Source organism: Vigna radiata, unplaced genomic scaffold (assembly GCF_000741045.1).
Source record: "Vigna radiata var. radiata cultivar VC1973A unplaced genomic scaffold, Vradiata_ver6 scaffold_190, whole genome shotgun sequence".
Lineage (NCBI taxonomy): Eukaryota > Viridiplantae > Streptophyta > Magnoliopsida > Fabales > Fabaceae > Vigna > Vigna radiata.
In genome coordinates this window covers 109,223-132,139 of record NW_014542194.1, presented here as the reverse complement: position 1 = coordinate 132,139, position 22,917 = coordinate 109,223, and the positions used below count along the sequence as shown (strand labels likewise).

Genomic DNA, 22,917 nt, shown 5'->3' with positions numbered 1-22,917 from the left:
TTAAAAATCCTATGGGAAGAACTTGAATTTTTGAGACCAATACCCAAATGCACATGCAAGATTCCTTGCAGCTGTGAACTGTCAAAAGTTTCTCTGAAGTACAGAGAAATAGAACATGTCATATGCTTTTTGAAAGGGTTAAATGAGACATATAACACTATCCGAACTCAGATCCTATTGATGGATCCTTTACCTAATATTAATCGGGTTTTCTCTCTTATTATGCAACAAGTGAGGCAAGAAAAGTCTGATGCTGGTACCTTTATCCAGCATACTGCAGGTGAGACCACCAGAGTCTTAGCCAACATTACGGACAAAAACAGCAATTGGAAGACAGAACAACCCTGAAAGGGTCAGGGTAGGGGTGCTGGACCATATAATCCGGGAAGGGGGAGAGGAAGGAATCCCAACCATGGAAAACAGTGCTCCTATTGCAATAAAATGAACCATACTATAGATGAGTGTTACTCTAAACATGGGTTTCCACCCTGGTACAAGAAGAATGAGGGTAATCAAGAAAGAAAGAGTGGATGGAATTCCACTAATGTCTGCCAAAGCAACAGTGGATCAAAAACAGCTAACCAGGGAGGCAGTAACACTAATTTTAACAAACTGACTCCAGAACAAGTTGAGAAACTCCTCAAGATGATTGAGGAGGTTGAAGAACCCATACACAACATTAATCAGATGCAGAGAAAAGACCAGGAAGACAAACCAGGTATTTCCTCTTGGATTATTGATACTAGAGCCACTGATCATGTGACTCATGAAAGAAAATATTATGTTACTTTTTATAAAATAAAACCAATCACTGTTAAATTACCAAACAACTCTATTGTTACGGCTAAACATGCAGGAACTATCCAATTTTTTAAAGATTTTGTTATTTTCAATGTGTTGTATATACCTACTTTCTCTTTCAACTTAATTTCTGTTCAAAGTCTTGCAAAAGACTTGAACTGCAGTCTTATCTTTTCTTCTGAGCTTTGTCAGATAAGGGAGAACACTACATTGNAGATGATTGGGTATGCTAATCCTCACAAGGGCCTATACTACTTGCAAGCTTTTCCTACTCATGATCNNGATTTTGCATCAAAGTCTGTTTTTACTTTTAAACAAGTTGATGTAAATATATGGCACTATAGATTAGGCCACCCTGGCCACAAAGTTGTGAAACAGATTTGTGAAAGTTTTCCTTATGTTCAAATAAATGATAATGCCATTTGTGATGTCTGCCACTATGCTAAGCAACATAAACTTTCTTTTCCTATAAGTAAATCTGTATCTACTGCCTATTTTGACCTTATGCATTGTGATATCTGGGGCCCCTTCTCTGTTCCTTCCATACATGGTCATAAATATTTTCTTACTATTGTAGATGATTTTAGTAAACACACATGGATTTTTTTTAATGACTAACAAAGGTCAAACCAGGGGTCTGCTTGAAAATTTTATTGTCAAAATTAAAAATCAGTTTGGCAAAGAAATTAAAATTGTTAGGTCTGATAATGGACCAGAATTTAACTGCACTAGCCTATATGATTTACATGGTATTGACCATCAAACTAGCTGTGTTGAAACCCCTGAGCAAAACTCAGTTGTAGAGCGCAAACACCAGCACATCCTTAATGTGACCCGTGGGCTCATGTTCCAATCTAATATACCAAATACTTATTGGTCCTATGCTGTTAGTCATGTTGTTTATCTCATAAACAGAATACCTACTCCCATTATTAACAATGAGACTCCTCACACCAGAGTCTACAATGCTCTTCCCAATTATTCAGACTTGAAAACCTTCGGATGCCTCTGTTTTGCCTCCACACTTGAGGCTGGAAGAAATAAACTTGATCCTAGAGCTAGGAAAGGAATTTTCCTAGGATACAAACATGGTGTTAAAGGTTATATAGTCCTAGATGTCAATACTAGAGCGCTTTTTATAAGCAGAAATGTTATTTTTTATGAGAATACTTTTCCTTGTAAACACCAACAAAGAATTACAGAATTAGACAGTGAAGGAGGAGACACAACAACCTTTTTTCACAGCCCTGCAGGCAGCCCTGTCTACGATGATGGTGAAAGGATTGAAGAGCATGAGGTACAGGGAAATGAAACAGAAACAGATGACACTGATATTGCACCTGATAACAGTGAAAGGAATGATGGACAGAGGAGATCTAAAAGAACCAGGAAGCCTCCAACATACTTGAATGATTATGTTCACCAGGTGAATCAATCCATATCTGTTAAAAACAAACTTAAAACCCCTTATCCCATATCTGATTTGTTATCCTGTGAATCTTTGACAGAAAAACATTTAAGATATACCATGGCCATCACTGCTAACCGTGAGCCTCGTTCATACAAAGAAGCCAAAGACGTAGGAGTGTAGGCTGAGGCAATGCAGAAAGAAATAAAAGCTTTACAGGACAACAACACTTGGTTTCTAACGAAGCTTCCACAAGGAAAGACAATTATTGGCTGCAAATGGGTATACAAGACTAAATATAAAGCAGATGGGACTATAGAAAGGCATAAAGCTTGCCTCGTGGCTAAAGGGTATACCCAACAAGAAGGGATTGATTACTTAGATACGTTTTCTCCCGTTGCAAAGTTAACTACGGTTAGACTGCTCATTGCAGTAGCAGCATCTCAAAATTGGTTTTTACAACAATTAGATGTGAACAACGCCTTCCTACATGGAGACTTAAATGAGGAAGTGTACATGGAACTACCTACAGGTCTTAATGGTGCCGAGAAAGGCCAAGTATGCAGACTTACTAAGTCTCTATATGGCCTCAAGCAAGCTAGCAGGCAATGGTTTGAAAAGTTATCCACTTTCCTTATATCCATCAACTACACACAATCAAAGAGTGATCATTCTCTCTTCACGAAGACAACACCTANTGGATTCANANNTCTTCTAATCTATGTTGATGACATTATTTTNGCANGGAATNCTATGACAGAAATTGACAGGGTAAAGGGCCTCTTACACAATATGTTCCAAGTAAAAGATTTAGGGAACCTTAAATATTTCCTAGGGTTGGAAATAGCAAGATCCAAGAAGGGAATTCATATGTCCCAAAGGAAGTATGCCTTAGACATCCTTGAAGAAACGGGTATGTTGGGTTGCAAGCCTTGTTCAACCCCATTTCTGAATGATACAAGTTCTCTCTACAAAGCTGACAGTTATTTGAAAGACCCAACTTCATATCGAAGATTGATAGGGAAGTTACTTTATCTTACAAACACCAGGCCTGATTTATGTTTTTCCATTAATCTGTTAAGTCAATTTGTTCAATCTCCTACTGACTATCACTATCGGGCTATTCAACATGTGCTTAGGTACATCAAATCTAAACCTTCAGAAGGACTATTCTTTCCAGCAGATTCTCCTATACATTTAAAGGCCTTCAGTGATTNAGATTGGGCAACCTGTCCCAACACCAGGAGGTCAACCACAGGTTTCTGCATTTTTCTTGGGTTATCACTCATTTCGTGGAAAACAAAGAAGCAAAGTACAATGTCAAGGTCTTCCACTGAGGCAGAGTATAGAGCCCTAGCAGCCACTACTTGCGATACAGTGGCTTCACTACCTACTAGACGATCTACAAGTTCAAGAAGCTGGAATACCAGCCCTCTACTGTGATAACAAGTCGGCCAGACATATAGCTCATAATCAGAGCTTCCATGAGAGAACCAAGCACATAGAGCTTGATTGTCACGTAGTTCGTGAGAAGATACAGGCTAATCTCCTACATTTTCTCCCTATTCGCTCAGAGGAACAGCTAGCTGACATTTTTACCAAATGTCCTCACCGGGTTCGATTCAAAACCATTGTTAGCAAGCTTGGATTGGTAACCATAGACAATCCAGCTTGAGGGGAGGCTATTAGACTTTATTATTCAGTTAGTTTGTTAGTTTTGAGTGGGTTACTGCTTTTAACAAGGTAACCACATCCCAGTTTCTGTTTTACGCTCCATCCTTTCTGTTAAACGCTCCACCCTTTTCAAACTCTATAAANAGAGTTTGTCTTTTGTATTTTACACATAATAGATAATATACAAGTTACAGTTTTTCATTTTACCTCTGTTATCTCTAGATCTTGCGTTTTCATCTTCTTCTCCGATCATCTCTTTCGTCTCTTTCTCTACTCTTCATCCGTGCAAAGAGCTCTCCTTGATCAGCTGCAGATCTCCTTTGGGAAGGCGATCTCCTTCTTCATTCTCACGTTCGTCGAAGAGCTTCTACACCTCAAGCAAAGTATCCTCACCTACCTTCTCACATATTGAAGCTTCTGGTCGAAGCTTTGTTTACTCACTGCTTGATCAGCGAGGTATTGGACTAGAGTTTTCTTTTGGGCTTTTTTATTCTCAAGCCCATTTCGCATTAGTAGGTATGGTGACATTGTTGTAATAAAGTTATAACACTATAGAGAAGTAGTTTCTTTTTTTTTTTAATTTATAAATATACAAATAGAGGATTCTAAAAAATTCTTTTTAGGATTTCTTCTTCTCCATCCTTCACCCATGTTTTTTGTCGTCATTCATCTTCTCCATTGTCATCTTTCGTCTTCTCCAATCCAAAGTCATTATCGTTGCAGCATCTATAGTCAAGATTGTTGTCGACTGTATCGTCGTCTCGCACGAACCACCATGTCTACTTGCAAAAATCAGGTTAAATATATCCACCCCAATCGTAATTTTTCTTCCTCTAACATTACCAAAGAGCAAAAATCATCCAAGAATTCACTTTCAACATCTACGATTCACAACCTTTGTGCATTTTTCTTTGGGTTAAATATGTTTTTAGTCCCTATACTTTGGGGCGATTTTGGTTTTAGTCCATTTTCAAACTATGGTACAATTTAGTCCTTCAGCTTTAGAAAACTCTAGTTTTATTCTTTTTTACCAATTTTTTTTAACTTTATTTGTTGTTTCAAACACGTTTCATTATAGCATTTGGATTGTTTACACTGTTTGACACATTTTTGCTTCAATGTTAACTAAGAAACATGCTTGAAACAACAAATAAAGTTTAAAAAAATTGGTAAAAAAGACTAAAACCAGAGTTTTCTAAAGTTGAAGGACTAAATTGTACCATAGTTTGAAAATGGACTAAAACCAAAATCGCCCCAAAGTATAGAGACTAAAAACATATTTAACCCTTTTTCTTTTTATTTTTATTTTTAAAATTTATTTATTATTTTGATTATTGTGTATCTAAAGAATCATTGTTGTTCAATTCAAGATGCAAACATTTGAAGAAAAACCTCTAATATATAATACCTCTATTGCAACTTCAATTTTTTATTTTCTTTTTGCTTTGTGAAAAAAAAAGTCTCACTACAATAAAAGCGCGTATTACCGAAAGCTTATTACCGACGACCACCAGGCCTTCGGTAATATTTTGGTGTAATTAAAAACCGAAGACTTTCGCCTTTCGGTAATGTCATGCTTTAAGTTGAAAATTTGATTATTCGTTCTCAAATTTCCCAAATTTCACAAAAGAGTTCCCTCCCTCCTGTTCATCGAACTCAGTCCTTCACTTGGGGCCGTGACCTTGGAGACGGTCAGCTGGTTTGACACTGCGGTTTAACAGCGCGAGTTTGGTAGTATAATGCCATATTATCACCAGTCTCTGGCGGTTTCCGAAGAATACAGACCGTCAGTAAAGTTCTTTTTTATTGTAGTGTCTATACTTATTGAATGTGATGAATGTGTGAAAAAAATTATTCTCTGCTGGGTACGTAAGTGTTACAAAGGTAACATTTCTCTTTTACCTCTCTAATTAAAATTCTATACTGATTTTAAAACCAATATAAAAAATAGTTTTTAATTTCTGCGAAGTCCACTAGTGGAAGAATAGGATATTATGACAAATCTATTATGATGGATAAAATTTATTCGTCATTATAAGATATATTATGACATATTTTTATACATCAGTTATAATATGTAATATGATGACAAACTTATAAATTAATTAAAAACATATTATGATGAAGTTATAGATATCCGTCATGATATAAAACACATTAGTAAAATTGTAAATAAATTAAAAACATATTATAACGAAAGTTTAGACATCTGTCATAATGTGATAAATTTTGTTAATATATCATGACTGATTTTTAAAAACCAATAGTAATATCTCTCTTTATCTTTCCAATTTCCTTCTCCGTCACCGGTATCTCTAATTTCAGCCCTAATTTCTCTTCCCTCCCAATCTTCCTCAACCATTCTTCTTCTCTTCCTCTCCACTTCTCCTTCTCCTTCTCCTTCACTCATTCAGTTTTACCATTAAAGCTTTTCTCCTCACTTTCCTTGTCTGTTAGGTTTCCATTCTTCTCCTATGCTCACTCTCTGCCATTCTGTCGCGCTTCTCCGCCTCTGAACTCTCACCAAACGATGTTATTGCTCTCCTCGATCCCATGGGTCGCGTTCCGGAGCCGACGCATGCAAGGGTGGCATGACGGAGTTCCCGGCGGGGCTAAGGGTTTTGGTCGTCGACGATGACACCACCACGCTGAGGATTATAGAGCAAATGTCAATTTGATGTCATTACTACGGTTAGTTAGTTATTTGCTTTCGACGAAACTTTCATTTCTCGGTTATATTCCTTGTTTCCTCACGAGATTAATTGGTAAGTAAATCACTGGTTTCGTGCTTGAGGCATTGCTTTATATCTTCACCACCGAGCTCGAGGATTGGCACGAGATGTTCTTAGTTAATCACTGGTTTTGTTTAAATATAATGGAGAATGTTTATTATGCAGTCTACTCACTATGATCTAAATTTCAATTAAAACACAATGGCCTGAAAATCTGCAAATAATTTCAATAGATATTGTAGATCTAGTAAATGTCATGACATGGATTTCTTCTGATTTGCAACTTAGTCTTTATTTGAACTAAGTGTTTTTGTTTACTTGTGTTTTTATGTTCCAGTTAACACGTGCACTAAGGCTACTGTGGCTTTGAATCTTTTGCGGGAAAGGAAAGGTTGTTTTGATGTGGTACTGAGTGATGTTCATATGCCAGACATGGATGGCTATAAGCTCCTTGAACATGTTGGGTTGGAAATGGACCTTCCTGTAATTAGTAAGTGTTGTTCCCCTTGTCCTTAGAATAACAAGTGTCTTAGTAATGCTTAACATTTGGAAATATATTCTGCATTGTGCAGTGATGTTTGGTGATAGTACAACAAGTCTTGTCATGAAGGGAATTAGACACGGGGCTTGTGATTATTTGATTAAGCCTGTACGTGAGGAAGAACTGAGGAACATATGGCAACATGCTGTTAGGAAAATCTTGAATGAAGATAAAGAACATGATAATTCTGGCAGCATGGAAGACAGTGATTGGAATAAACGGGGAAATGATGATATTGAATATACTTCTTTTGTTGCTGATGCAGCAGAAGTAGTTAAAGCACCAAAAAAGAGGAGCAGTTTAAAAGAAGAAGATATTGAATTGGAGAGTGATGATCCAGCCACATCTAAGAAGCCTCGCGTAATGTGGTCGGTAGAACTGCACCAACAATTTGTCAATGTTGTGAATCAACTTGGGCTTGATAGTAAGATTCCCCTGCTATATTTTTTTTCATATTACTTCTATTTTTGCTATTACTATTGGAAAAAATGGATCTATCAGTGGAATTGCTTGTCCCAGAGGGCTTTATGGTATCTTTTGTAAGGTACATGAACAACCATCCTTTGCAATTTTCAGTAATTATTTATGTAGTTGGAATGAGATTTAAAGGATTAGGTTCGATCATGAAGTTTAGTTCTTTGAGATTGTTTTCTGTTACATAATTTTATAAATAAATTGGTGAATTCCTGTTTCATAGTTGAAATGAAATTTTAAAGATCAACTTCTCGGTTGCTTTGTCTCGGTTGCCTGCATTTAGTTGTGTTGCAGGAATGCCCTGTTGGTACATATAAAAATGTCACTGGATCTGACAAGGCTTTTTGTCATGATTGTCCACCTCATGAGCTTCCGTATCGTGCCATTTACATTCTGTTCGAGGTATTTTTAATAATAAGTTTGTTTTCATCACACCTGAATGGAAGAATAAAGGCCAAGTTATTTAAGTGTGTGCTTTAACTTAGAAGGTTTTCTAATAATCTCATTTTATGATGATATAATTTATTGCATAAACTTCAATAAGTTTATTTTTTCTTTGAATTTTATTCCAACTCCAAGGATCTAACTTATCTCCAGGTTGATTGTACTATACTTATTTTTTCTTCTAATTTATCAATATTTATTTTTCTATTTCCCGAGTTGCATATTAATAGCTTGAGAGGACCAGTTTTACCATTTGATATATGACAGACTTTATAAGAGTGTACACATCCTCATCCACCTCAGTATTATGTACTATACTTCTAATTATCCAAACAAGATATCCTTTTACTCATGTTTGCCCGTGCCAGGTTGGACGATAACTTTTGTTGAATAGTCAAAAGCAGTTTTAGCCATAGTTGATAACACAGATGTAGAAATGGGGTGTACTGACAAGATAACTAGGGGAGATTTAGTTTCAATTTTCAACAGCATAATATAGATTGAGAACTCAAATCACATAGCAATCCATAAAACCAGGTGAATCTAGCTTTTCTTAATTAATACCCAACTGAATAGTCCTGTTATTGGTATTTAAATGAAAAAAAAAAACAATGAATCTCCTGAACACTAAATTCCCTACTTAAATTTTCCTACTCCAAAAATTGCACACGGTCTAGTGTTTCCTATTCTTAGTTTTATTATAATACTCCACCACTGATGAACATTTTACTGAATGTTGAATGTTTCAAACTAATGCTTGAACTTATTTAAATAAATTAGGTAAACGTGAGTGGTTCAGTTCAAAACAACGGATGAAAACTTTATTTAAGTGTGTGCTTTTATTTAGAAGGTTTTCTAATAATCTCCATCTTTGGAACTCGGTTCAATGTTACAATCAAGTTTAACCTTGTGTTTTTGTCTTCTTTCAGATAATGGAAACAAACAGAAGTGAGGAATCTCAGAGTCATGTGCACTGATTGTATTTCCAAGATCCAAATAGCATCTACCTCATTGTCCTCCAGAGCAAGTAAAAGATATTGTGTATGCTTCTGTTTCATTAAAATGTAGTTGATCCTTATTTAATTTAAATGTAATTAGTATTTTAGTTTTGAACACCCCCTGCAAGAGGCTTTAGTTCATGATATGCATTAAAGTTGAGCTTTTTAAATATTAAGTATATCACTCATTGCAGATATGAAGATGCCTTCAATAGATTTGTGGATGACATCAATAGTTTAGCTACTTATCACTGGTGGGAATATGATTATAGTATTGTTGAGTTTCATGGGAATCTTCGATTTTCAACTAAGCTCCTCACTAGGTATCTAAACTAAGTAGTTGTTGTACATGTTAAATAATTGAGTATTTGCAGTATAAACTGTAAAGAAGTGTATATAATCTTTTATTTTTAATTCCCCTATAAATTATTTATTTTAGTTCTTTATATATCCAAATTCTTTTAATAGTTCAGTTACATACACTTTTCATTTCGTGCTAGTTTTTATGGTTTATGAACGTGAGAGACTAAAATGATATATCTAGTAATAGTGTAAAATTATTGGACTATTTACAGATATGTTAATTTGTTTTCATACATGTCTTAGGTATGCTGGACTGGACAATTTATAAGCTATTTTTATTAGTTTTTCCTAACTCGCATACGTGCATAAAATAAGATTCAACAAAACTTATAACCATAGTTAATGTTGGGTTCTTTAAGAGGAAATATCTTAAACATTCGGCACGAATCAACCATGAGGCAACCCATATAAAAAAACTCCAACACCAACTCCAACCATATTTTGTGTTGTTTTTTAGATGATATCGACATGTTTATTTTCCTTTCTCCATCTTGGTTTTGTAGAGTCTTGTTTGATATCACCTTTGGTTACATTTTGTTCTGAATTATCTACAGGGAACATGTGCAATTTGCCTAAATTCCATGAAACCAGGGCAGGGACATGCCATATTATATATCTATCTCATTTCAGGCAAGCTCTTCAGTTGCACAAGAGTGACCCTGGACCAGTTATTCTAGACATTATTAATACAATTGAAGGTGGCCCTCCAGTTGATGTTTCAGCTGTTCGTTCTATGTAAGATGTTATGCATTTATGTTATATTTCTTTTTGCTGTAATGTACTAGAGTTTTTATCGTTAAATCGTAGACGAGAGTCAAGAATGTCTCTACATTTGTATCATATATTTGCATTCTGTTCCCTATTCAAATTTATATTATTTTATCCTTTTGGTTGAAGGTGTTGTTCCGATAATTATATGACTAGATGTTTGGATATTTGGGTTTTTGCTGCTAATTTTACAAAAAGTTATCTGATGTCTCGGCACATGTTTTGTTGTACTCAAGTAAAATCCTATACATGTTTATTCTTTCTCTTCTGACTGGTAAAGCTGGTTAGTTCTTTAAAAGTATTGATTATGATTATTGCTTGCTGGGAAAAGGAAGGAAGAATGGTTAAAAATGGCACCTCTGGATTTTTAACAATGATTTTTTTTTTTTGTATAAAACAAGTTTTTATGATAGNTGAACAATATATGTAATAAAAGATTATTTCTGAAAAGTATATATTATGATAGGTGAACAATTATTTGTCATAATATGTTTTACATATTATGATAGGTGAAAGAATCATTGTCATAAAACGCTACATATTATGATAGGTAAAGTCGCTATATTATGACGGATAAGTGAAAATCTGTCATAATATACTAGACCTATTATGATAGGTGATAGAAAGTTTGTCATAATACACTGGACCTATTATGATAGACTTTTCTGTCTATCATAAAATGCACAAGACCTATTATAATGTCCAGAACTATGATATCAAGTTATCTGTCATAATAGGTCATTTTTACCCATCATGAAAAACAATTTTTCCACTAGTGGTCATACAACATCCTCACCTGTAAGAAGAATTGGAAGTAGGTTTAATGCACTTCTTGACAATGGAACTTGGTCATTGGCACATAATCTGTCTATACGTTTGAATTCTTTGATGGATAAACTTCTATAAATACTACACATGTTTTTTTGTGATTTGGTTCACAAATCAATGAATATCTGTTCACCCGGGAAAATAATTTCTAGTGAACAGAAAAAGAAAAATAAATAAAAAGTTTAATGTCTTTGAAATATAAATGCTTTCAATATTTATCATACAAAACAAAAAAAGCGTTAGGATTGGTAAGATGACGTGTATCCAACGGTTTGGTGTTTTCCGATTTCCATATACATTGTTAGTTACTTTTAAACTAATAAGTATACGGTATTAAAATACTTATTTATAATTAAATATATGTTTTGTATTTTAAAAGTTTTGAAAATCTAGAAATATAAATACACATCAATGTTACATTTTGTACTCTATGACAGACGACCATATGACAATTGAGGGGTGAAATCATTTAGAGGACGTGACTATCCTAGGAGCCAACAAGCAGTAAAGTCAAATAAATGACTTATTGATTGAACGGCCTAAAAGGAGAGGAGACCAAGGTCACCCTTTGATCGAATGGTCCAAAAGGAGAGGAGGAGGTCGAGCCTGACATACCTTAACAACGAATAATATTTAGATATCTTGTGAAGTTAAGATTACAGATAATCATTATTTAGAAAGAATTGAGGTATGATTAAAGTTTCATTAATTTTAGATCAATTTCGAAATCTATAAATAAACATCAAAAATAAGAAAATAGGTGAATTTATTTATTATAAATTTAAAATTTTATTATAATCTCTAAAAAGATTAATCGATAATTTAAGTGTCAGAATGTCTTTAATATAAACATTGACATTGAGATTATTTAGAATCCAAATGAGAAAGATTTAATACTGAATTTGAAACAAAAAAGTGAATGTGTGTTCTTTAAAAACATCTTTAGTAGCTTTAAAATCATTTTATAAAAGGACCTCCTTACAAATAATTACGGCTCCTGTAGATATGAAAAAACTTTTGAAATAAGAAGTTTTTCTCTTCCAAATCTCATACTACAGACCTTAACCTTTTCTCCTCGGAAGGTGATATTGGGATATATTTTTATACGTTTTTGTGATATTATTACTAACTAAGATTATGTTTAATTTTTAAAACATGAGAATGATTTATTTATAAATTATAACTAAATTTTAACTTCTAAGTAATCTTAAATCTTTAATATATTTTCCACGTTAAGATACATACATTTTATATTCCTATATGAGATTAAATATTTATACATAATTTAACAATAATCTAATAATAGATAATACTATAATTTTAATATATATATATATATATATATATATATATATATATATATATAATAAAATAAACTCTAATAAGGTATTATAAAATAAATTTAAATCTAATTCTTTCTTACAAATTTGATTTATAAAATGAAAATTATTCGAACTTACAAATGATGATAATATGGTATTATTTACAGTTATAAAACTCAATTTAATAATAAATTTGGACCTATACCTCAAATATAAATTTTATTAACTATAAAACTTTAAACCTATTTCAACACGTTCATAAAAATAAATATGTATCTCAATATTGAATTTTGTTAAAAAATAACTTTAAACCTATATTAATAATTTCACAAAAATGAACCTAACAAATTACAAACTTAATTATGTTAGGTTTTAATCAATCATTTTAATACTATAGTAAAAAATGAATTTAAAATCTAATCAATCATTGTACTTTTATATATATATATATATATATTTATATATATTATCTTTATAAATGATATAAGACTTCTTACAAGTTTCTCGCACACAACTATGGAACTCAAAGATAAAAAATATATAATCTCATGATGTTTGGATAAATTTTGAATATTTTTCATATAAAAAGTAAACTATAACTTGAGAATTACGTCTAAGAATAAGAATGTGAATTGGTTTGAGAATACAAATCTAAACCTGTGAAAAAGAAATGACAGGTATGTAAATATACATACACATACGCGCATTAATCTCAGTGATTATTAAATTGTGTTGTCTGTATGTATGTTAACACATGCATCAACCACTGTTTTCATTCACGTTTTATATGTACATTTTGCGTGGATCTGAAGAATTGCTCAAATACAACTCCAGAATTTGTGTTGAAAAGCACCAAAAATCAAGAACCTCTTGTTTATTTAAAGTGTACAATTTGGTAAGAGCTTTCTGGTTTTGTTGAGCAATGGAGCAAGTGATGATGATTTTTGTGTCTCTGGTTTTCTTTGAGCTGGTCGTGTCAGCCATTTGTGGTAACACTCTTGCACCTGCATTGTACTTGTTTGGAGATTCTTCCATCGACAATGGAAACAACAATTTGCTGCCAACTTTAGCAAGAGCCAATTTCTTCCCTTATGGAATCGATTTCCCCCGAGGTTCCACCGGAAGGTTCACAGATGGAAAAACTATTGCCGATTTTATTGGTATTATTATTTTATCTATCTCTTTTTATTTTTATTTATAATTAATTATTTCTTTTCATGATTAAAAGATTTAAAAGAAATTATTATTTTGTTTGGATATGAACAGCTGAATATCTTGGATTGCCATATCCTCCCCCATACATTAGTATGGGAAGTTCAAGATCCTTAACTGGAATCAATTATGCATCTGCTTCTTGTGGAATTCTGCCAGAGACTGGAGCCAATTTTGTAAGTATTTATATATACTTTTACACAAATTATTCAATATCTCTTTCTTAATTTTTCTATTTTTACACCTAATTTTTTTCTTTCTTCTTCATGTTATTTTCTCTTTGGGGTTTCAAGTTATTTTCAAAACACTCCAAGAAAATACAAAATCCCTTTAACGGAAAAATGGAGACTTTCTGATGCTTTACCCTTTGTGCAATAAATAAAGTGAATAAAAAAAGTCAGAAGAGAACAAAAGCTAAAATAATTTCCTATAACTTTATTAGAAAGGCTTTAATTCTTCAATTTTTTCAAACACCCAACTAACACTTATTACATTTTATTAATATTATATTTATATATTCTTTTATCTTTCATTTCTTTCACTGTGCTAAATATAACATGGTGAGGTGTCCCATAACCTTTTTTATTTTGAAAATATGTTAGCTGCTTTTTTTCTATTTATTTTTCGTATTACATTTGAATTAAAAAATGAACATAGTAGGAAACATTAATGGCATTAGAATGGTGCTACCCAAAATGGGATAGAATATATATAAAATTTTGATAGAATATATAAATACTTCGTATTTTTTTTAACACTTGATATTATGCTAATTAATTATTAATTTGGTTTGGTTTTTAATAACACTTGTCGTTTTTTTTTTATTATTTTACTTAACATTGTAATCTAAATTTTGTAGGGAAGATGTCTGAATTTGAGGGATCAAGTGAATTTATTTCAAAACACAGTTGAGAAGGATTTAGCAGAAATGATAAATAACTCAACTCAATTATGTGAACATTTATCAAAATCTATGTATGTATTCATCACAGGAACCAACGACTACATCAGTAAGTACCTTGGAACCACTTATTCTGGTACAGACAAAATTTACCAATCTATATCCTTCGCTGATCTCCTCATTGCAACATTATCTGACCAATTTAAGGTACACTATTTCATCTACTATTATTTTTACATACACTGACTTAGAAACTTACGTTTGAAATCTGGTTATCATTAATTTTAAATTTAATTTAATTCTATAAAATTAATTTATAAGATAAAATTCATATTCTTTTGATTTTATCTATAATTGATATTATTTGTGACTTGTTTGATGAACAGAGAATATACAACTTGGGAGGCAGGAAGATAGTGATATCTGAAATCAGACCTGTGGGGTGCATCCCAAGAATCTCAAGAGGAAATCCATGTGTTGAGGAATTAAATCAAATGGTGACACACTACAATGAGAGGCTTCCACCACTGCTCAAAACACTCACATCCACTCTTCCAGGCTCTACCTTTCTTCTTATTCGTTCCAATTCCATTGAATATGATGCAATCAAAAATCCATCCAAATATGGTAAAAACTCCAAACCAGAATAACTAACTCAACATTACCTTCCTAGATGAACTCTTCTTTATATTAACATATTAAATGTTGGGAATCCAAGTGTCAGTCCAAAGTCTCACATTAGATAAAAATGAAAAAATAGAACATTATATAAAAATGAAAGACCTATTAATCCATTGTTTTAAGGTTTTTGGTAGAGAATGGTGTTAATCCCTTGTATGGTTGGGCTTACATTGGTGTTTATGTCTCTTCGGTGAATCTCCTTCTTGATAGACTCAACAGTAATATAAGAGCCGATGGTTTGTCTTGATAACTGACTCAGACGAGTATACTTCCACCGGAACGGGAGTGTACCTACTCGCTCTTGACATTAGATTGAAATGAGAAAGTAGAACAACTCAGTTCTCATTCGTGTTTGATCTGATGATATTTAAATTGGTATTATATCTGTTCAATATAATATGATATGATATGATATGATAGAAAGTGTGTTTAATATTTATGTGGATATATTTGTAGGTCTATCTGATGTAAGCAACACATGTTGCAGAAGTAACTGGGGAAATGGAAGTGCAGGATGCGTGCCACTTTCAACACCATGCCAGAATCGAAGCCAATATGTGTTTTGGGATGGTTTTCATCTTACAGAAACTGTACATTCAATTATATCATCTCAGTGTATCAGTGATAGATCTGTGTGCACACCAGTGACCATTGAGGAGCTTGTTAAAATGTAACTAATAAAGGATAAATATTTCAAGGTTATATAAATAAAGTTTAATCCAATCATACCAGTTTGTCATGAGTTAATTATAACTAACTTACATAAGGATTTGCTGAAGGAAAATGACATTAATTTGAGGTTTGATAATATATATGAAGCATGCATTGTAATAGGTAATGCATGAGGTGTTGATTTTGTTTTATTTGTTTGTTTGTTTTTGTGGTCGTAAAAACTAAGATATTTGTCGAAAATGTTATTAATATCATCTCAGTGTTAATAACCATTGTCTCTTTGTTTGTTTGACTTTCATCTGTGTGGCTTTTGCTTCCTGCACCACCATAATGTATTTGTTCACCCCCTCAAATTATGATATGACATTTCACTCTTCAGAAAATCCATTTCTTTTTTGTGAAAAATTTCCAGAATAAGATTTCGAAAATGAAATTTTCAAAACAGTTTTTGAAACATATAAAATTTATTTAGGAGCATATTTTTGGGAATGAGATTTTGAAAATAAACATTCTGAAACCCTTATTTTCTTCTTCCTCTTATTATGAAGTACAGTTAATAATTATGGGAGTGCAGGAAGTAATAGTCCACCTGTTAAAGAGAAATAAATTGACTGCATTTAATGTAGAATATTGTTTAGTACAAGTTTTAGTATAAGTTAAAATGTGTAAATTATTGAATATAGAATGTTAAAAGAATAGCAAATATAACTAATTTTATTTTTATTTTACTGGTATAACTTTTTTGTACATATTCAATGAACAAAAATAACAAATTTATCATGCATTATAACTTTTGATAGAAATACAATTATCTTTTTCATAAATATTTAAAAGGATTTGTTAAGACTCTCCAGAAGTAAATAAGTGATTTAAAATTTTAAAATTAAAGAATCTCTATATATGTTACAATTAATTTCACTAGGTTCCATTAATTTATATTTCTAAAATCAACATTACTTGAGGTGTTGACTGATAAAGTTAATTTATAATAAATAAAATCTATATATTTAAAATGTGTCATTTTTTTTGTAAACTCAACCCGTCATTATTAGATTAGTTTGTGTTTACCAAATTATTTAGATTTGAATATTTAAATTTATTTCAAAATTGTATAAATTGTTTTTTTAACAGCAAACGTTAAATCAGAGTTAAATCTGGTAGAAATACATTCTACGCTTTTGTGTTTTGATGTTCCATCTCCATAACTTTCATCCTGCACTTTTATAATTTTTTTTATTTTTTTTAAATTTTACATTCAGATATTAAAAATAACTTTTAAATTGTAAAATTCAAAAACTAGAACTAACTTTTAAATTATATAATTTGAAATTTTTCGTAACTTGTGTATAAATAAGTTTAAAGTGAGTGTAGTTCAAACGTTTTAAAATAAATTCAAACCAAAAAAATGAGTTGGTTTTGGTTTATTCAAGTTTGTAATTGATCAAAAACTCCCAAAATACTTTTATTAGTATTAATTTGTAATTAACTTTTCATAACTCACGGGAAAAAATTTATATATACATGGGATTTTCTTTATTGATTGCTTCATCATTGAAGTAGGCAAAAAAATTATAAAATTACATTTATAGGCAAGTTGTGCATCTCTTACAAGAATTAAATGAAGAAGTTGTGTAGGGATGTACAACTACAAGTTTAAACAATTTTAAAAGTTGAAGTCATGCACTTTTTACACATATTTTGGCATTTATAATCGATTACAAGAAGCTGTAATCGATTATGTAAGGCTGAAATCGTTAGGAGAGTGCAGGATTTCAATGTAATTGATGACAATAATGTTTAATTGATTATGAAAAGGAAAAATGGCTATAACAGAGTTTTTGTATTTGTTAATAATGTAATTTTTCATCGGTAGTTTGTATCCTACTACATTATAAGGTATCTAAGCACATAATTAAGTTATAATTGATGTGGTGGTGGTGGTGATGGTGGGCTCTTAGTGGGTTGACGATGGCGACATCTCATAGTAGAAGAAGAACCCCTTTGTCTTTTTTAGGTAACTGCCATTAATGATTTTGGATGTCTTAATCAGCAAAAATGGTAAGGATATGATAAGAATATGTGTTCCTCATATTTAAAAGTGAATGGGAGGAGAAATTGGGGGGAGGGGGGGAGAAAGGAAGAAAAGTAGGGTTTTGCATAAGGGGAGAGAAAATGGAGTTTTTATAGTGGAAGACGAGTTGTAATTGATTACACTGACCATGTATCCGATTACCAGAGACATTTTGTACTCAATTACACACTTAGTGTAATCAATTATCAGTGACGTTGTGTAATCGATTACAATGTAAGTGTAATCGATTACTAGTGACGTTGTGTGATCGATTACAATGTAAGTGCAATTGATTACTACTGGCCCTTTGTGAGGTCCATTACTTACATGCTTGTGTAATCAATTACAACATTTGTGTAATCGGACTACCAAAAGGAATTTTGGCATCCATAACTATTTTGGAGTATGTAACTAACTATGAAAAAGAAAAGCCTATTATGGTATAAATTGAAGATAATGGTGAGCATTTGAGAAATACAAATACAATATTTTTTAATAATTTTTACCAAACATTTGTAATAAACACCATTACACACTAGTAAAAATTTAAAATATCTTTTTATATTCATTTGTTCATCTATGTAGCTCAATGACTTGATATCCTCATATTCTTTAGCGATTGTTGGTAGACGAATATCTCTTGTTTTGATGAAAAGTTCAATGTGTTGTCAAGTTTGTGAATGTAACATTGATTAATAAATAGTTTGTGTTTTTCTTTCCATTGATTGATCATTTGTACAATATAATTATCACATTTTTTTAACCATATCATGTAAAAGGTGGTTGTTACATACCTCTATTGAACGGTGGTAATCAACATGGGTGATTATTTTGTGGTCACCAAGTGAATTATTTCGTTGATTTTTTTCACTAGTTGATTGAAAGTGAAATTGTCTTTAACGGAGATGTTTACCGGACTGTCTGATTTGAATTCGAGTTTGTAACCATGTTGACTTTCTGTTATGTTTGTGTCCTTTAGAGGAGCGCCAAAATATGTTATTGTCGGTGATCTTGGGATGGGGGCTATGGTTGTGGAAATGGAACTCGATCCGGTTGTTGGATTCATAAGATAAAGTATTTCATCGGTAGGTCTAAACCAGGTAACATACAATTCTATAATCGTGTTAATCGGGAATTAAGACTTACCATTCAAGATTTGTAACACATCCTTATCTATTACTATTTCAAGAGCTTCATACGTTATGGTTTGATTTGCATTAATTATGGGTTTGCGGAAGTACAAGTTATTGATTGGTGAGATGTTGGTTTGTCAGAAGTCTTGCAAACTTTTTCTTTAGAGAGGTTGATGTGCAGTTGTATGGAACACAAAATAATTTTGGACTCTGACAGATAAATTCCACTATCTTTGATTTCACCATCTTGAAATAAGGCTGCCATGTATGAATTATATAGGTTTTCTATGTCAGTTATGCCAATCATATTAGCTCAAAGTTGGCCATGTTGTGCTGCTACAAAGGTGACTAAATAAGGTGAATGAAGGAGTTGAGCAAAGGATTTGAGAAAGGAACTTGGCAGAAGAACTTGAGCAAATAAGTTGAGGAAGGAGTTCAAAAAGGATTTAACAAAGGATTGGAGAAAGGAACTTGGCCCAAGAAGAGAGTTTTTATGTGTGAGGAAATGAAGTGAGTAGAGGTATTTATAATGAAATTTGGATACAATGATGCAAAAGGAACAAAAGATGAGTAATAATGTAGGCAAATAACTTTTAATAAAAAAATATATTTATTTATTAAAAGAAAATTTTTGTTTTAGAGAAGAAATGTAAATCCCATGCATGACCCCTGGGCTTTTTTTTTCTATTTTTCTTTCTTTCACTTCTGTCTCGTGCCTCCATAACTTTCTCACCTCCTCATTCTCTCTCAATTTTCACCTCCCATTTCTTATCCTTTTCAAAATAAAAATGCATCACGGTGAAACTGAGAAGATAAGGATCATTTTGGACCGATCGATTTCATCTTTTGAATAAGTTCAATTTTTACCCCCTTTTCATTAAAGCAGTTTGATTTCTCCCTTTCTTGTGGCTTTCTTTCAATTGAATGTAGTTTTTTTTATCACATTTTTGTTTGTGTAGATAGAACAATTATACGTTTTGAAGTTATATAGGAGAAAAACGGTGTTAAGAAACTTTCTTAAGGTAAGAGGAGCTAATTTCTTTGTAAATTTTATGTATTATTATTATAGATAAAAGTTGTAAGGTAAATGTTGTGGTTATATGTTTGCTGAAATTGGGAATCCTTTACGATAAGTGTGAGTTGTTGAACAATGATAGTAGTTGTAGTATTTGCGTATACAGAAAAGTTACGAAATTTGTTGAAAAGTGAATTTGGTCTAGATTGTGAAGTTATAAAGATGTGGTGGAACTGTTGGGATGGAAAAGTTAAATTGTGATTAATAATGTATTAATATTAAATTTGCATGAATGTGGTTATGGAAGAGTCGATTTATAAGAAAATTGATGAATGAGTATGACTTTGATTATGGTGTAGCAAAATTATTGCGTTGTGTTTGGTGGATTGAATGTCTTTGATGTTGTATTGTGATTATACTTAGAAACCTTACATTACTTGAAGATCATAGTCTAAGGAGATTAAAAGCCTAGAAAATTTAAGTAAAACTTGGCTAGTATGTAAAATTTTTAGTTGATGAAAGACATTGTTTTTATGGATTGAGTAATTATGTATAATGTGTTTAAGAGTTATAAGAGGATGAAGATAACCAAGCTTAAATGAAAACATCTTAAACAACATTAAAATAAGTTTTTGTTGTATTATCGCATAAGCATTGTCCGACACCACCACAAAATTTGGTAAAGAAGATGTTCAAGGTGCCTCGTCGTTGGATGACACTTAAGTACCATTGAGCGTTGTTGTGACAATGAGCCCATAAATTTATGGCATTGACCGATGGTTATGTAGCACTGGGGGGAAGTTTTGTGAACTATTTTCTTTCAATCAATAACTTATACATTAACTATATAGTTGTTCTTTTCATGCTACTAAATTAAATTATGATTGTATTGAGTGACATTTGTTTATGCATGCATGTTTTTGATAATTAATGTGTTAATAATAGTCAAATTATTTATTTGAAGGGGAAATGATAATCCAGGATGAGTCTTAGTGTATTGAAGGGGATTTGTTATGTGAGACTATCCTGATTCTACTAGTGTATCTAACTCACATAGAGAAAGATAATTAGGTGGTGAGAGTTGAAGAAGACTTCACAAAGTAGACAATATGTTACGAAAGACGATCATACTTATGGAGTCAGTGAAATTAGCCTTATCATGACTTAATGAAGAACACGTGTTCATGGATGTGATTATATACATGAAGAAACTAGTGGTAAGTATGACAGATGTAGAGTCTCACGAGTCTATTCAATACACTAGTATTGCAAAAGTAAAGTCTATATTTAGTGTGTTGTTTAAGCTGATTTGAATTGTATGTTGTTGAAGCCTTGTGGGCTTATACCTAATATTTGATTTGATAAATGTAAATTGTTTACATCTTTGGCCTGATTTATATGATGAACAATTTGTTGTTTGAGTCATTCAGATTGAGATTCGAATGAGCTAGTTGGATAGAGTTGTAGATGTTGACACTTGATCTAGATGAATGAGAAAAACATGAGTTTTTATATTGACCCTTAAAATAGAATATGTTCTTTGAGTGACTAATTGAATAGTGAAATTATGAAAGAAATGAGACAGGTTAATATAAAAAACATTCTTCTATCAAAATATAAGTTAGTAACATTATATATATATATATATATATATATATATATATATAATCATGTATTTATTTTTATTTAAAAATATACTAGTTTATCTAATGTCTTTTTTTGTGGTTCTTTTACTTTTTTTATGATGATCGAATATCAAATAATGGTGATAGTATCATAAAAGTTTGGAAGGTCACTAAAGCCATAAAATAAAAGTTGGCTTAAATTATGTATATTATCTTTTGAAATAATTGTATTATTTATAATTAATTTTTTTTAAATACTTTAAAATTTTATTTAAATATCTTTTGGGTTAGTTTGATGTTCCGTAATATATTTAATATTATTTTAGTACGTAGGATTGAGAGAGACACCTTCACAATTTCACCTAGTCTTCTTCTATCTTTTGGGTATGTGGTCTTTATCATGCATAGTCCAAATGTGAGTGGTGGGTACCTACAAAAGATACTTCGATACTCAAGTCAGATTTAGGTTACCGATTGGTTATTATAATTAAGCCTTAAATGTCCAGTAGATGTAACCACCTACCTTTTTGTCTTACCTCTGTTATTTATAGGCTTTGTAATGGACATTTGATCAGGGATGACCTAAGAGCGTTACTCCCTCCACCAATTTTTTTCTAAATTCCAATCTCACCCTTTTTACTTTTACCTTTACCCATTTTACTTTTTATTTTTTAAAACCTTAATCCCCTTTCACTTTCACTCTTTGTCTCAACAGCAAGCCCCACCCTCACACCCCCCCCCCCCCCTTCACTTTCTCTCTTTGTTTTCATTTCCACATTTGTTAACACTTTCTCTCGTTGTTTCCTTATGCATGGTAGATGATATATTCTTTGATGCATTTTGATGTTTGTTGTGTTATGTGGTATGATGTGTTTGCTATGTTGTGTTGTTAGTGTTGATGCATTTTGATGTTTGTTGTGTTATGTGGTATGATGTGTTTGCTATGTTGTGTTGTTAGTGTTGTTATTGTGCATTGTATATACCATTGTTTGAGTTTTTGGCGTGAACGGAGCCTGCGAAGGCCACAACGGATTTAGGATATCAGCAAGAGATACTAACATTCATCGACAGATGTGGGCATCTGTCAAAGGCCCAACGAATATCCCACTTCCGTTATGGCCTTAAATTCTCCTTTTAATTATTTATTTTTCTTTACTAGGTTCTGTTTTTAATTTTTAATTTTTCCTTTACTGGTTAAATTTCTTTTGACTTATTTAACTTATAATTGTAATATATATATATATATATATATAT

The 22,917-nt window shown here is 32.0% G+C and overlaps 2 protein-coding genes and 1 pseudogene across 2 annotated transcripts; all 3 read left to right on the top strand.

The window, feature by feature from the left end:
- Positions 1 to 2,401: 2,401 nt before the first annotated feature.
- On the top strand, positions 2,402 to 3,652 carry LOC106779275 (uncharacterized mitochondrial protein AtMg00810-like). The gene has a single exon (XM_014667356.1). It carries the CDS (start codon positions 2,402 to 2,404, stop codon positions 3,650 to 3,652), a length of 1,251 nt encoding a protein of 416 aa, XP_014522842.1.
- A 2,509-nt stretch (positions 3,653 to 6,161) lies between these two features.
- On the top strand, positions 6,162 to 10,352 carry LOC106779272 (annotated as a pseudogene).
- A 2,923-nt stretch (positions 10,353 to 13,275) lies between these two features.
- LOC106779274 (GDSL esterase/lipase 7) lies at positions 13,276 to 15,821 on the top strand. The gene is made up of 5 exons (XM_022776536.1): positions 13,276 to 13,513; positions 13,620 to 13,741; positions 14,425 to 14,673; positions 14,853 to 15,093; positions 15,604 to 15,821. Exons 1-5 carry the CDS (start codon positions 13,276 to 13,278, stop codon positions 15,819 to 15,821), a joined length of 1,068 nt encoding a protein of 355 aa, XP_022632257.1.
- The last annotated feature ends 7,096 nt before the right edge of the window (positions 15,822 to 22,917 follow it).